Genomic DNA, 13,500 nt, shown 5'->3' with positions numbered 1-13,500 from the left:
AGGATCATGACCTGAGCCGAAGGCAGCCGCTTAACCAACTGAGCCACCCAGGTGCCCGCAAAATAAACTATTATATGTAATATGCATGTAGGTAAAAGGAAACATTTTTATAAGAACTACAAAAACCAGAGATATTAAGATTGGATGCTTATGAAAATTCTAAATAAAATCTTTTTTTCTATTTCATGAACTGTAGTTTTTTACCTGTGAAAATATGTACTTGCCAACTCCTTATAGCTTAAGTCTACAATAAGAATGAAAGACATTGAGGGGTGCTTGTGTGGCTCAGTCAGTTAAGTGTCAGACTCTTGATTTTGGCTCAAGTCATGATCTCAGGGTCGTTAGGCTGAGCCCTGCCTCGGGCTCCGAGCTGAGCATGGAGCCTGCTTAAAGATTCTCCTTCTTTCTCTGCCCCTCCCCATGCTCCCCCCTCACATGTGCTTACTCTCTCTCTGAGAAAAATACACTGAATATAAACTTTGAGCTGTAACCAAAATTATTTTTTTCTCAATTAAAATTATATTTTAAATGGAGATTAGTTTCATCCTCTCATTCTATGATATTTCCAGTCAAAACCAGTTTTTCTTACTGTGGTAGTTCACCAGAAGAAACTAGGAAATCATACGTGAACTAAACAAACAAAACAGTCAGATATTTTTTTGTTTTTATTTAAATTCCGGTTAGTTAACATAGTGTAATATTAGTTTCAGGTGTACAATATAGTGATTCAACACTTCTATAGTTTACCCAGTGCTCATCATGACAAGTGCCCTCCTTAAGCCCTGTCACCTATTTCCCCCACCCCCACCCAACCTCCCCTGTGGGAACCATCAGTTTGTTCTCTGCAGCTAAGAGTCTGTTTCTTGGTTTGCCTCATTCTCTTTTTCCCTATGATCATTTGTTTGGGTTCTTAAATTCCACATATGAGTGAAATTATATGGTATTTGTCTTTCTCTGACTGACTTATTTCGCTTAGCATAACACCCTCTAGCTCCATCTGCGTTGCTGCAGAGGCAAGATGCCATTCTTTTTTATGGCTGAGCAATATTCCAGTGTGTGTGTGTGTGTGTGTGTGTGTGTGTGTGTGTGTACATACCACATCTTCTTTGGCCTGTTTCCATAATTTGGCTATTGTAGATAATGCTGCTATAAACATTAGGAAGTATGCATTCCTTTGAATTAGTATTTTTGTATTCTTTGGGTAAATACCTAGTAGTGCAATTGCTGGATCATAGGGTAGTTCTATTTTCAACTTTTTGAGGAACCTCCATACTGTTTTCCAGAGTGGCTGTACCAGTTTGCATTCCCACCAACAGTGCACGAGGGTTCCCCTTTCTCCACCTGCTCCCCAACACCTGCTGTTTCTTATGTTGTTTATTTTAGCCATTCTGACAGGTTTGAGGTGATATCTCATTGTAGTTTTGATTTGTATTTCCCTGATGATGAGTGATGTTGAGCAACTTTTCATGTGTTGAAACAGCCGATTTTTAAAAATACCGTAAGGAAAAAATTCCCATAGCTTTTAGTAACTTTAGTAGTTTTCTTATAAAAACTATCTCAAGTTTTATAATTATAAAATATAGAAAACATATCAGAGTACCAAAAATAATATTACACCCATATACTCACCACCAATATTAAACCACTTGCTGTATTTCCTGCAGTTCTTTTAAAAATAAATATCATGTGTCATTCTTGAACATGTTTTTATACTTTTAGTACAGATTAGAGATCTATAAACCTCATAGTATTGTATTTTTGTGTTAAAGTCCACATAAATGGTTTTACAAAAATCCTCTGCTCTGTTTGCTGTTGAAGACTTACTATATGGTAAATATTGAGTACTCAGGCCATTTAGCATTGTGTCACTTATGTTGAGAGAATTAAAGAAATCATAAATATAGTGCTTGTTAGAAAAATGTGTAGCTTAGCTAATATGCCAAAAAGAAAAACTAGTGAGTTAGACTTTTTATATTTTACCTACTGTATGGGTAGAATGGAGTAATTCCCAAACATACAGTATCTATGTTTGCTTTAGCAGCAATGTCCACAATAGCCAAACTATGGAAGGAGCCCAGATGTCCATCGACAGATGAATGGATAAAGAAGATGTTTTATATATATATATATATATATATATATATATATATATATATATGCAACCATCAAAAAATGAAATCTTGCCATTTGCAACGACATGGATGGTACTAGAGGGTATTATGCTAAGCGAGATAAGTCAATTATCATATGATGTCACTGATATGTGCAATTTAAGAAACAAGGCAGAGGATCATAGGGGAAGAGAGGAAAAAATAAAACAAGATGAAATCAAAGAGGGAGACAAACCATAAGAGACTCTTAATCTTAGGAAGCAAACTGAGGGTTGCTGGAGGGGATAAGGGTGGGGGGATTGTGGAACGGGCTGATAGACATTGGGGAGAGTATGTGTTGTTATTGAGCACTGGGTATTATCTAAGACTGATGAATCACAGACCTGTACCCTTGAAACAAATAATACATTAAACGTTTATTTAAAAAAAGAAACTGTCTATGTGTGCAGAGTTCTGCATAAAATACAGAAAAGCTCAATTTGATATGTCATAAATTTGGAAGATCAGATTACTTAACATAAAATTATGAGCTAATTTCAGAATATAGTCATCCCTCATGGAGGACTTCTATCTTTTGTGAGAACTCTGATTGCTCATTTAGAGGCTCCTAGGAGTAAAAATTCACCTAAATTGTAATGGTTTAAGAATTAGTGGGTCATGGATCACTATCCAAGAATATGTCAAGTACTTAGGTAAGATGACTAGTATCATTAAATAGAACAGAACATTTCTAGCCTTACCAGGGAGGGAAGTATTTATATACATATTCTTTTTGGTATTAATTTTACTGGAAATATGCAAAACTAACTCAGCAAGTATAAAGTAGATGAAAGCTGCAAATAAAGGAAAGATAGAACTTACTGGTAGATTTTAGAAACTAAATGAGACAAACTGTGTAAGGTAGGTAGGTACACTGATGCTAAACCTTCACTTTACAGTTTCTTCATCTTTGTAGGATTGACATTTGGAAACTGCATATATTTATTTTTGAGTATCTTTTTTTTTTTTAAAGATCTTATTTATTTGAGAGATCACGAGCGGATGGGGTGGAGGGGTAGAGGGAGAAGCAGACTCCCCCCTCAGTGGGGAGCCTGATGCAGGACTTAGTCCCAGGTCCTGGGATCATGACCTGAGCCAAAGGCAGATGCTTAACCGACTGAGCCACCCGGGTGCCCTATTGCTGAGTATCTTAAGTGCAAGAGCTGTGGACCAGGAACAAGAGATTAGTGCTTTCTTGTCCAAATTGTGTTAGACCCTGCATTTTGTTAGTCACAGCCCTTTGTCAAATGCGATGTGGTGAGCTACTGCATGGATTTGCGCGAGGTAAATATTCTTATTTATGCTCGAATTTCTTCAGAAATAAATGACTTCCTGGTGAAGATAATGGCTACCAAAGTCTGTTTAGCTCATCAGTGATTCAAATTTATTCTTTCCCCTCCTGTATTGCAATTCGTCGTTGATTTAAATTTTACACTTCTAATCTAACGCCTGTCTTGTACCACAGGTGTTTGGCATAGGCACTCGCCATATATTTGCTGAAAGAATTTGTTAAAGTTCTGTGCACCGTGCACTTTGTATAGATGACCAGCGAAAAGCACGGTACACGGAGACTAGATACTGCAGAATTTTCTTGTTGGTCAGGAATAGACGAAATCCAAGTTTAAAATACCCTGTGTTGGGTAACTTAATTTTAGATTACCCACTCCGTGCATCCGGGTGACAGATGATTCCTGCGTGCCATCCGAAGTGCTGCGGCACTTAGCTCCGAAGCCCCCTCCGGGAGGAAGGAACGCTGAGCCCTGGGTTTCGCCCAAGGTCGGAGGGGCTGGTGTAAGAGCCGCGGGGCTCCAGACCCGCGCAGGTGGACGGCTGTGCGCTCGTCGGTGCTCTAGGGCTCCGATACCCAGCGCAGCCAGTAAGCGGCGCTGGGCCTCGGGTTTGGCGGGCCCGAGCGGCGGGCTGCGGATTACCTGCAGCAGAGGGGAGCCGGCGAGCTCCTCCCCGCCCGCCGCCCCCACTCCCCGCCCCCACCGCGGCAGCAGCCCGGGCTCGGCGGGCTCGGCGCACTTGCTCGCGGGAGCCGGGGCCGAGCAGTCCGCCGCGGCAGGCAGGGAGCGCGGGGCCGGCGCGGCTGGGCTGCGGGGTCGCCCTCCTCCCGCACAGTGCGGCGCAGGGAGGCTCCCGCCTCGGCCGCCCCCGCCCGCGCCTCCTCCCCCAGCTCTGCAGGCGGGGACCGCCCGGCGCTCGCACCCGGCCGCCGCGGCCCCTTCCGCCCCCGGCTCCGGGCAGCGCAGCGGCAGCAGCGGCAGCAGCAGCAGCGGCAGGAGGCAGCGCGAGGGGCCGCCGCCACCGCCGCCGGGCTCCGCGGGGCTCGGGGGCCAGCCCCGGCGAGAAGGCGCGGAGCCATGGCCGATGGGGGCGAGGGCGAGGACGAGATCCAGTTCCTGCGAACTGTAAGCGGCGCGTATCCCGTGTTTCCCCCCGGGGACCGGGGCGCCGGCGCATCCACCGGCCGGGGCCCGGCGGAGCGACGGCGGCAGCGGGGGCGCGCGGGCGGGGCGGGGTGCCCCGGGGGCTCCAGAGGAGCCGTGTGGGGGCGACGGGAGGGAAGGGTGCGTGCCGGTGCGCGCGTGGGGGAAGCCGGGGCCGGAGCGCGGCGGGAGCGCTGCGAGCGGGCGGGAGGCGCGCAGCCTGGGTCCCGGGGCGCCTCGGAGCGGCGCCTCGGAGCCGCGGGAGTCAGGGAGGAGGGGGCCGTCCTGCCTGACCTGTGGCGGGGCTGGCGCCTTCCGGCTCGCCGCGGGGGAGGGTGCGGACCGGGTGGCCCGCGGGGCTCGGGGCCGGCGGGGACGCTGGCTGTCGCCGGGAATTCCGCCTCGGCGCGGTGTCTCTGGCTTGCGGGCTAGACCCGCGCGCTGTCGCGCAACCCGGGGACTCTCCTACTTGGCGTAGAGCGCGCCGCGGCCGGCTGGTCCCGGGGTGGGGGGAGGGGGTGCGGGACGCGGCCCCCGGAGCTCCCCCAAGTCCGGGTGCTGCGGAGGGGAGGGGGAGTCGCCCCGGTGGTCAGCGCGGTTCCCCGGCGCTGGGGCCGTGGTGCTTCGACCGCTTGCGGAACGTGGAAGGGATGGGAGACGGGAGAGAGAGAGAGAGAGAGAGAGAGAGAGAGAATGTGTGCGCGCGCGCGCGGGGGTGGCGGGGACATTGTGAACGTGTCGTTCTCTAAATGCTGGCTTATTGAATGCCTAGGGCAGCAAAGTGTGTGTGCGTGTATGTATGCGTGTGTATGTGTGTGTGTAAGGGCAGGGTGGCTGCCCGGAATTTCCACGCTGGGTGGCAGCAGGGAAAGGTTGGCTCCACACTAATACAATTTTTTCTCCTTAAGTACCTCTTGGCACTGCTCCTTCCTCTCGCTGATTTGTTCGAACGCTGCAGATACTTCCCAGGCTGAGGCATTGCTCACCTCAAAGCTGGGACTGGAGAGCCTCTTGGCAAAAGAAAATGCCGTAACTTCACTTTAAGAATAACCTAGTTAGCATTTGCAGCATCCTTTCCATCCTTTCCTGCACTTGTCTCGGAAAGATACTCCCTTCCAGGATTCCCCCACCCCCGCCCGAGGACTGCAGCTTCTGCTGTCACTTCTTTCCTCAACAGTGCAAAAGAGATCACTTCCCCATTACCTCCATAGTTACGCAAATCATCGAGATGCTGAAATTTTGAAATATTAACCAGACAGTAACTTTTAGGTGTGAAAATAGTGTAGGTGATGTATCTGGGAGCTGAACAAGTGAAAGGGTAAATTTGTCGGAGAACATTGTAAGTGACCGTTTTTTTTTTCCTTTTGCTCTTCTTATTGTTTTAAGGCGTTCATTTTCCTTTAATATTTAGGGTGGGGGCGGTAAGCCTTTGGAAAGGACAAAATCCAGGGTCTGCATAAGATGGAGAATGATCTGAAGGAATGGCTGCATGTTATGCACCATTACATATGCTGTTAGAAGTACTATTGGCCCAAAATCCGGCTCTGAAGAGCCTGTCTGCTAAAACCTTGCTCATGGGGAATGTTTTAAGCCTACTAGTCATACAAGTTATTATTTTTTTTAAGTGAAAAACTGTAAGGGTTTAAAAAAATAAGAGGCACATGGAAATATTTTTTCTCCAAACCACGAGATCTTTTTTGTTCAGATGGACAAAATATTTAGTTGCTGGGTAATTTTTAAATTCAGTTTTTTTCCTTCATACTCTATAGGGTTAAAATCAGCTAGAAAATTTTGGAAGGCTTCAGGCACTCAAGGGCTTCCTGCAGGCTTAAATGTTAAGCCAAGCTGGTTGGAGGTGGTGTTATCAGAATACTTAATAGAGACGGGGGTAATGTGCTTGCTGATGGGGTTCTGCACATATAAAGTAATGTTAACTCTGTGCCACTCAACAGTGCCTGTCAGCCTGAGCAACACCTTTGATAAGTGGGTCCTGTGTAGAGATCTGGCAGTCCTAGGCTGGGATTTTTCTTTTAATAAAACATCCGTAGGTTGTGCTGATGATAAATGACCTTGAAAGAGGTGGCACAGTGGAGCAGGGGAATTTTTTTTTTTTTTTTTTTTTGGTGTAGCTTAACATCTAAAAAGAAAACATGTCTTTTCCTCTAAGTTTTACAATTTCATATGGAAATCCTTTACCAACTCCTCTGCCTCCTGCCCTGGCTCCTTTACATTTTATTCTCTTAACCTGAGTATGTGAATGGCTCAGAAATGGTAAATGGAGTTAGTAACGGAGAGAATGTCATTCTTATAGTAAATTCATCTCTTTTTTATTTTTTCTGGGGCATTTCTTTGTAGTGTGCAATCTTGCCATCTTGTCATTAGGTCTTTTCTTTCTCTTTCTTTCTTTCTTTTCTCTCTTTCTTTCAAGCTAATGATCCAGGGAGTATTAACAATTTATATATTGGATAAAATAGTTAGGAATTACGGACAAAACTATTGTGTTTAAAAAAAAAGATAACAGTCATTAGGAGTCCTAATTAAGGACTAGTGAAGCTGACTGATCGTTTCCTGTACCTGATTAGAGCACCTTAAGTATTATCTTGTATTTTTATTCAAGCACTGTAGCTCATTGACGCATCCTTGGCATCCTTCTGTCCATGAAGCTTTTCTCTTCTTTTTCTAGAAGAGGTTTGTGATCACTGTTAAGGGAACCAGAGGTGAAATCTTTAATGAACTGTGTCCATGAGTTATGGCCACTGCTGTGAATTAATTCCTCATCTGTGAAGGGGAGTTTTGTCACTGGTTAGTCTGTGCCAGGCCCTCTCCCATCTCTTTTCCGTTATGCGATTGGGAGTTTGCTAACATTCCTTTCAAGTGCTTACGTAGATGGAAGATCAGCTTTGATTCAGTGGCTGCCCCACTAGCTGGAAGCATGCCCATTCTGATGTGTTTATCTTTGAGAGAAATTGAGAATGTGGACGCGTAAACTCTGGATGTGCTGGAACAGAATCCAGTCATAAAATGAGCCCTCAGCCCGTAATGGATTTATTCACTGTCATATCCCGACATGCCCGTGATTTGGAATGTGTGGTTTATTTTATTGTAAAATTTTCATTAACTTCCTTGTGTGTCAGTGAGCTGTAATTTGGTATTTAAAACCATGGATCTTCGTAGTGATGCCCCTCTCTCTTTTTCAAGCAATGTTACAAAATTTTAGAGGGGGAATCCTTGACTTGGAGAAAATCCATGATGTAAAATGACCTTGGTCAAGGGTTGATTTTTCCAAGTACTTCACCTTTCTTTCATTTGCATAGACAAGTTGAGTGACCCTCGGTATACACCGTGGCATCTACTTTTGTACTTAGGCATAGACTGAGATTGAAAACTGAATTGGGGCTGCAAAAATTACTCCGATGGGAATGCGCGAGCTCTCCTCCCGCCTTCCTTTGCAGAATGAACACTGTGGATTTCTTCACAGTGCGTGTCCATCTTGTGGATAATGATAAGAAGCATTTTAGAAAGTACTCAGCAATTAATAGTAAGAATCATAAAGTATAAGCACCAGTGCCCGACGGTGTAATAGAGATTGGGCTGGAATGTTTAGCCCCGTTTGGAGAGGTACAGGAAGGTTAACGGCACAGAGTCAGGGACTCAACAGTGCAGAACTAAGACTAAAACTCAGATCTTAGGCTTGTGTCCTTTCCAGCAGAGAAGGGCTGCTTATCCGCAGTTCAAGTCTGTTTTAGCTTTGCAGCAAACAGGATACCCAGTCGCTTTTGTCAGCTGTAGGAATGTCGCAGAGTACAAAGAAAAAGACTCTGAGTGAGCGGTGGGAATTTGCACCTTTTTCCTCCCTTGATAATGAAGGCATGAGGAGCTTTAGATAGATATGCACTGTGGTTTTTTTTTTTTTTTTTAAGGATCTGCTGGAAAGCACACCCAGGCTTGCATAATTGGACTTTTTTTTTTTTTTTTTACTCAAAAACTGGTGTGTACACATTCCCAGGAAGGGCAGACTCTGAAACAATTAGGGCACTAATTTATTTGACATTCAGTCTTATTTGTACTTGGGCTTCAGATAAGTGTTTTTATAAAGGCTGAATTCACTGAGAAAAAATTGCAACTTCTGGGGACCGTGCTCCTGTAGATACAGCCCTTGGGGAGAGTGAGAGGCACTGAAGCACACATTTGTCTCCTGAAACTGTGACATTTTGGACATTTTGTTAATTCAGAGAAACATTTGTCGAACACCTTCTGTATGCACGGTGTGATATTCGGTGTGAAGGAAGCATCCAAAATAAGGAGAGATGTGGTTTGCAATTATAATCGCAAAGAAAAGATTTAGGGGCTGGCATGGAACAATCAGGAGGAAAAAAACACATGCAAAAAATTCTAGGATATTAGGGTAGGAGGAGACCTTTAGAAAACATCACCTGGTCTACCTCTGCCCCTGCCCGCCCCCCCATTTTGCAGATAAGGAAGCTAAGATGCTTTGGCCCAGTGTCATCCTCCAAATTAGGGGCTCTCTTGATCATGCTGCTATAACAGTACCATAGACTCGGCGGCTTCAACAGCAAACATTTATTTTGTCACCGTTCTAGAGGTCGGGGTATCCAAGATCAGGGTGCTGGCAGATGCAACGTATGACCTCTTCCTGGCTTGCACATGGTCATCTTGTTGTATCCTCATATGGCTGAGAGAGAAAAATCATCTCTTCTGTGTTTCTTCTTCTAAGGGCGTGAATTCCATTCATAAGGGTCCCAGCCTCCTGACCTGCTGACCTCCTACAGGACCCACATCCTACTAGCTTCCCACTGGGAGTTAGCAGTTTGGTGTACATATGACTTTTAGGGGGATGCAGACGTTCAGTGGCATGGAGTAACACAGAAGGTGTGAAAATCTCTGAAGAATGTCAGAAAAGTCATTTACAGAACACCACACTTCCTTACAGAGTAGCTTTAAACCCTACAGAGCACTGTTCTTCCTTACAGAGTAGCTTTAAACCCACTGTCCCATTTTATCCTCTTCCTCTTCCCAGAGTTCACTGTCCAAATCTGGTCCCGCCTTTCTAGCCACTGACAAGGAAGCTTCTTTCCTTCTCTAAAGTTGCAGGTTCTCTAGACCCCAGTGCTTGCCCCCTGGTCCAGGACGGGACTCTCGTACACATTTTCCATTCTTTCTTTGCCTCCCTCACCACTGTTCCTTCTGGTGGATCTTGAAGCACAGTCATTTCTTTTCTTTCTTTCTTTCTTTTTTTTTTTTTTTTGGTCATTTCTCCCACCTCACAATGTCTGAGTCTGACCCCCCCTGCCTCATATTGCTGCTCAGCTCTTCCCAGTATGGTCTCCACCCACTACTTGTCTCTTCCCCTGCTTGTAATTGCTATCTAGCTTCTTTTACCCGTCAGAACCACTCTGCTGGATGTTTCCAGTAACCTCCTCCATGCCAAATAGAAATGCTCCCCTCCACCCCTGTTCCTTTAGAACGCCTCACAGTCTGCTAACTTCGCCCTCCCTCTGGAAGCTCCTCTGTTTGCCTTTGGACACACGGCACATTTGGAGTCATTATACATTTCAGTTCATGCTTTTTGGGGCTCTTTTTGCTGCTTGAACTCCAAGTCTGTGATTATCCCCAGAGATTCTCTCCCATTTCCTGTTCTGTCTCTTCTGCCTTCATGATCTTATCTGTGCCACAAAGTCTGGGTTCCTGGGAGTAAGAGTTTGAAAAGACTTAACAATAACCTCATCCAACTCTGAGAGCCAGAGAAATTATAGGAACTTTCTCAAGGTCATTCCTTCCTGTAGGAGACCCCCCTCCCCCCAGATCTGAGAGTCCTCAGCCCCTTATTTCCAGCTCTTGTGGCCTCTGTTTTGACTCCCCTCCTACCTCTGGATATACCATCCTGAGCTCATGTGTATTCGGTCCCCTGAGTGGCTCTTCTTCCTGGTGGCTCTGTTGGCCAGTGTCGCTGCCATTTTAAGTTCTGGCTCCGAAACACCAGTGTGGTCCTAACCTTCAGACGACCTGGGTCTGAGGCCTTTCTCCACCAACACCTAGCTTAGGGACCTGGGAAAAATTTAAGAAATTTTTCTCACACCATAAAGATCATATTAAGCATCTTAGAGGGATTTTTAAAGATCACGTGCTAGGATTCTTGGGAAAACCTATTGCAGTGCCTGGCTTATGGTAGGCGCCGCATGCATTGGTTGAGCTCTTTTTTCCTCCCCTCGTACCTCATTTGACATCGTCCCCTGTGGTGTTTTCCTTGGCATCTGGCTCAGATTTAGATTTCTCTCATATCCCAGTACTTGTTCTGACCTTCATCGGCCCTCCGCCCCCACCAGCCATTAGCAGCCCACCTTGAAGTCTCCTGCGATCTGAATCCTCCTAAAACCCTGTGTTCATGCCACCCCTGCCCAGTTCCAGCTTCCTGTCACATCCAGTGTAACTGCTCTACTTGGCTCATGACCCTTCATGATCTGACTTTTGACCCCTTACATGTTCCCCATCCTGCTGGAGCTTTTGGATTGCTCCAGCCAGTTCTGACTTTACCTTTCTTGGACCATCTCTTGAGTGTCCCAGTTCCACACATTTTACCATTTATTCGTGGCCCGAATTTTGGTCCCCTGGTGCTCTGTGGGAGGGTTGCAACTGTTTTGGTGAGTGGCGGAGGTGGGGGGGGGGGGCATTCATTTCCCATGATGCTTAGCACGGCGTTCCCTACAAGGACAGGTTTGAGAGGAATCGTATGGCAATGGATGGTTAGGACAAGAGAGGAGTTCCACCCTCTCTCCTCCCCCGATTAAATGGGAAAATCACGTGAATGTGTTCAAGGGCAGAAAGAAGGAATCTGTGGTGAGGGGAGTAGGCAAACAGTGGGGGCGGGAGAGTGTTAGTAAGATCCCTCCTAGAGGCAGAAGAGTAGGAGGGTAGGCAGTTAGGTTTTGAGAGGAGGCGAGAGGAGGCGTGATGGTCGGCTTGGTCGGCTGTGGGAGGGCTGCGGGGGCTCCTGGGCCAGGTGGGGAGGGCATCTGGCGCCAGGCGTGTGAGGAGCATTTGAGAGAGGGAAGTTACGGAGACAGGTGACCTAAGGAGCGAGAATAAACGAAGACTTAAGTAGGTCTGAGTGATGGAGGCTGCTCAAGAGAGCCCCTGGGGGACCCTGTCAGAATTTGTATTTCAAGTGAGAAGTTTCTAGATGGTGAAATGACTTCCAGGGCACTGCAGGGGCCTCAAGTGGAGCAGCTTCATTCACTTATTTTCATCTCTGTTAATCACGGGAAGAACATTGGAAGATGAGGGGTTGTGGAACTTTGGGGTCGGAGGTGTCCTATAAAAATTCTTCTGGGGAAGATCAAACAGGGACTTAGCTCTGAGGGCCCCTCTGAGGTTGTTTCTTGTTGCCGTGTTGATTCCCTGGGGTCAGCCAAACTCAAATCATTTACAGGGATGGCTATAATAAAACCAACAACTGTGCCCTTGTGCTGGAAATGTGTACTTTCAATGATTTGGGGATCCCTGGAAATTCTCATCCTGGTAGATCACAGGGTTGGTCAGTCACTGAACTCCTAATGAACTTTTTTGCTAATCTCCTCTACTGTCTCAGCTTCGAAGGGCTTCTCTGGCTTGCTGGTACTTGGGTTGTGAACAAGTGGCCCGTATTTCTGGGGTTTCCTAAAACATGACAGTTGACCTCAAAGCCCAGATGGAAGGTGTATTTCCTGGTTCCTGTGGCCCAGCAGAAGTTCTATAGTGATGTTTTTTTTGCAATGAAACAGAAATTGGAAAGTTTTCCCTGCCACTAACTTGGAGTGTCCAGGGCACCTGCCTGTCATTGCCTCCATGCTCCCTAACCAAGCAGGGTTCTTGCCAGAGTAAGGGACCGAGAGAGCCAGAGCCATTGGCTGCCCAGGTGAGACCTCCTCTAGGTGGCTGTGCACAGTGACCAACTGATGATGAGTATTTGCCAACTTACTGGAAGAAAACCTTAATCTATCTGGGGAGCTATGCAGATGCAGGGCAAAGTGACCAAAACAGCAGAACGTGCTGTAGGAACTCGCTGGGCGATGGGGCCTTGCTGGTCTGAGGAGGGCCGAGGTAGGAGTTACCCAGGGGTTGCTTTGAGCACACGCTCGTTCACGAGGACACACACTTCTTAATGTGCACGTGGGAAATTTGCGTGTGATTGGTGAGTGAGGGACACAGGTTCATACAGCCCCATCAACACAGCCAGAGTCACAACTCATTGTGGCCAATTTATTTTGTCCACTACAGCAAGCACTTTTTTTTCCCCTTACAAAAGTTTAAGATTTAATCAAAAACTAATGATGTAATGTATGGTGATTAACATAACAATAAAAATATTAAAAAAAAAGTTTAAGATTTAAAAAACTTTGCACACTCATTCCACTTCTAATGAAACTTTAAAATATTTTATTTCCCTCTGAATTTAGAATCTGACTCCTAATGTTCACGTGATCCCATGAATTTCATTTGTATTTTAATACATAACCAAAGATACAAAGTAAAAGATATGTTTTTGGAGGACAAAAAAAAAAGAGACAAGAAAACAAAAATTACAGGAAAAATCAAATCCCTGAGTGTTGAAGGAGTTGGGACCTTGTTAAGGTCAGTCACACTGACTTTCTAGCCATTAAAAGTTGTGCTCACTTGTTTTCCACAGTGGGTTTCTGGTTATCACACTAAAAGGAATTATGATTTAACTTCTTTGAGATTTCACTGGAGTTTGTATTTGTTTCACATTCAAAGAAATTTTCATTAAGAAATTTTGGTCTCTCACACCCACAAAACACATTCTCCTGAGAGAAAGATAGCACTCCATATTTCTTTTCCTTCCTTCCTTCCTTCCTTCCTTCCTTCCTTCCCTCCTTCCCTCCTTCCCTCCTTCCTTCCTTCCT

General features: G+C 45.8%; 1 protein-coding gene across 1 annotated transcript in view; it reads left to right on the top strand.

Annotated features, from left to right (window-relative positions):
• Positions 1 to 4,185: 4,185 nt before the first annotated feature.
• RYR2 (ryanodine receptor 2) overlaps positions 4,186 to 13,500 on the top strand; it is a 728,853-nt gene continuing 719,538 nt past the window's right edge. Inside the window, exon 1 of the mRNA XM_073878937.1 lies at positions 4,186 to 4,564. Coding sequence (XP_073735038.1) covers positions 4,517 to 4,564 — 48 coding nt within the window. The 5' untranslated portion in view covers positions 4,186 to 4,516. The remainder of the gene's footprint in view (positions 4,565 to 13,500) is intronic.

Source organism: Callorhinus ursinus, unplaced genomic scaffold (genome assembly GCF_003265705.2).
Source record: "Callorhinus ursinus isolate GAN/ISIS: 27379988/994484 unplaced genomic scaffold, GSC_fseal_2.0 scaffold32, whole genome shotgun sequence".
In the NCBI taxonomy this organism is placed as follows: Eukaryota; Metazoa; Chordata; class Mammalia; order Carnivora; family Otariidae; genus Callorhinus; species Callorhinus ursinus.
This window is presented reverse-complemented; position numbering and strand designations above follow the sequence as displayed.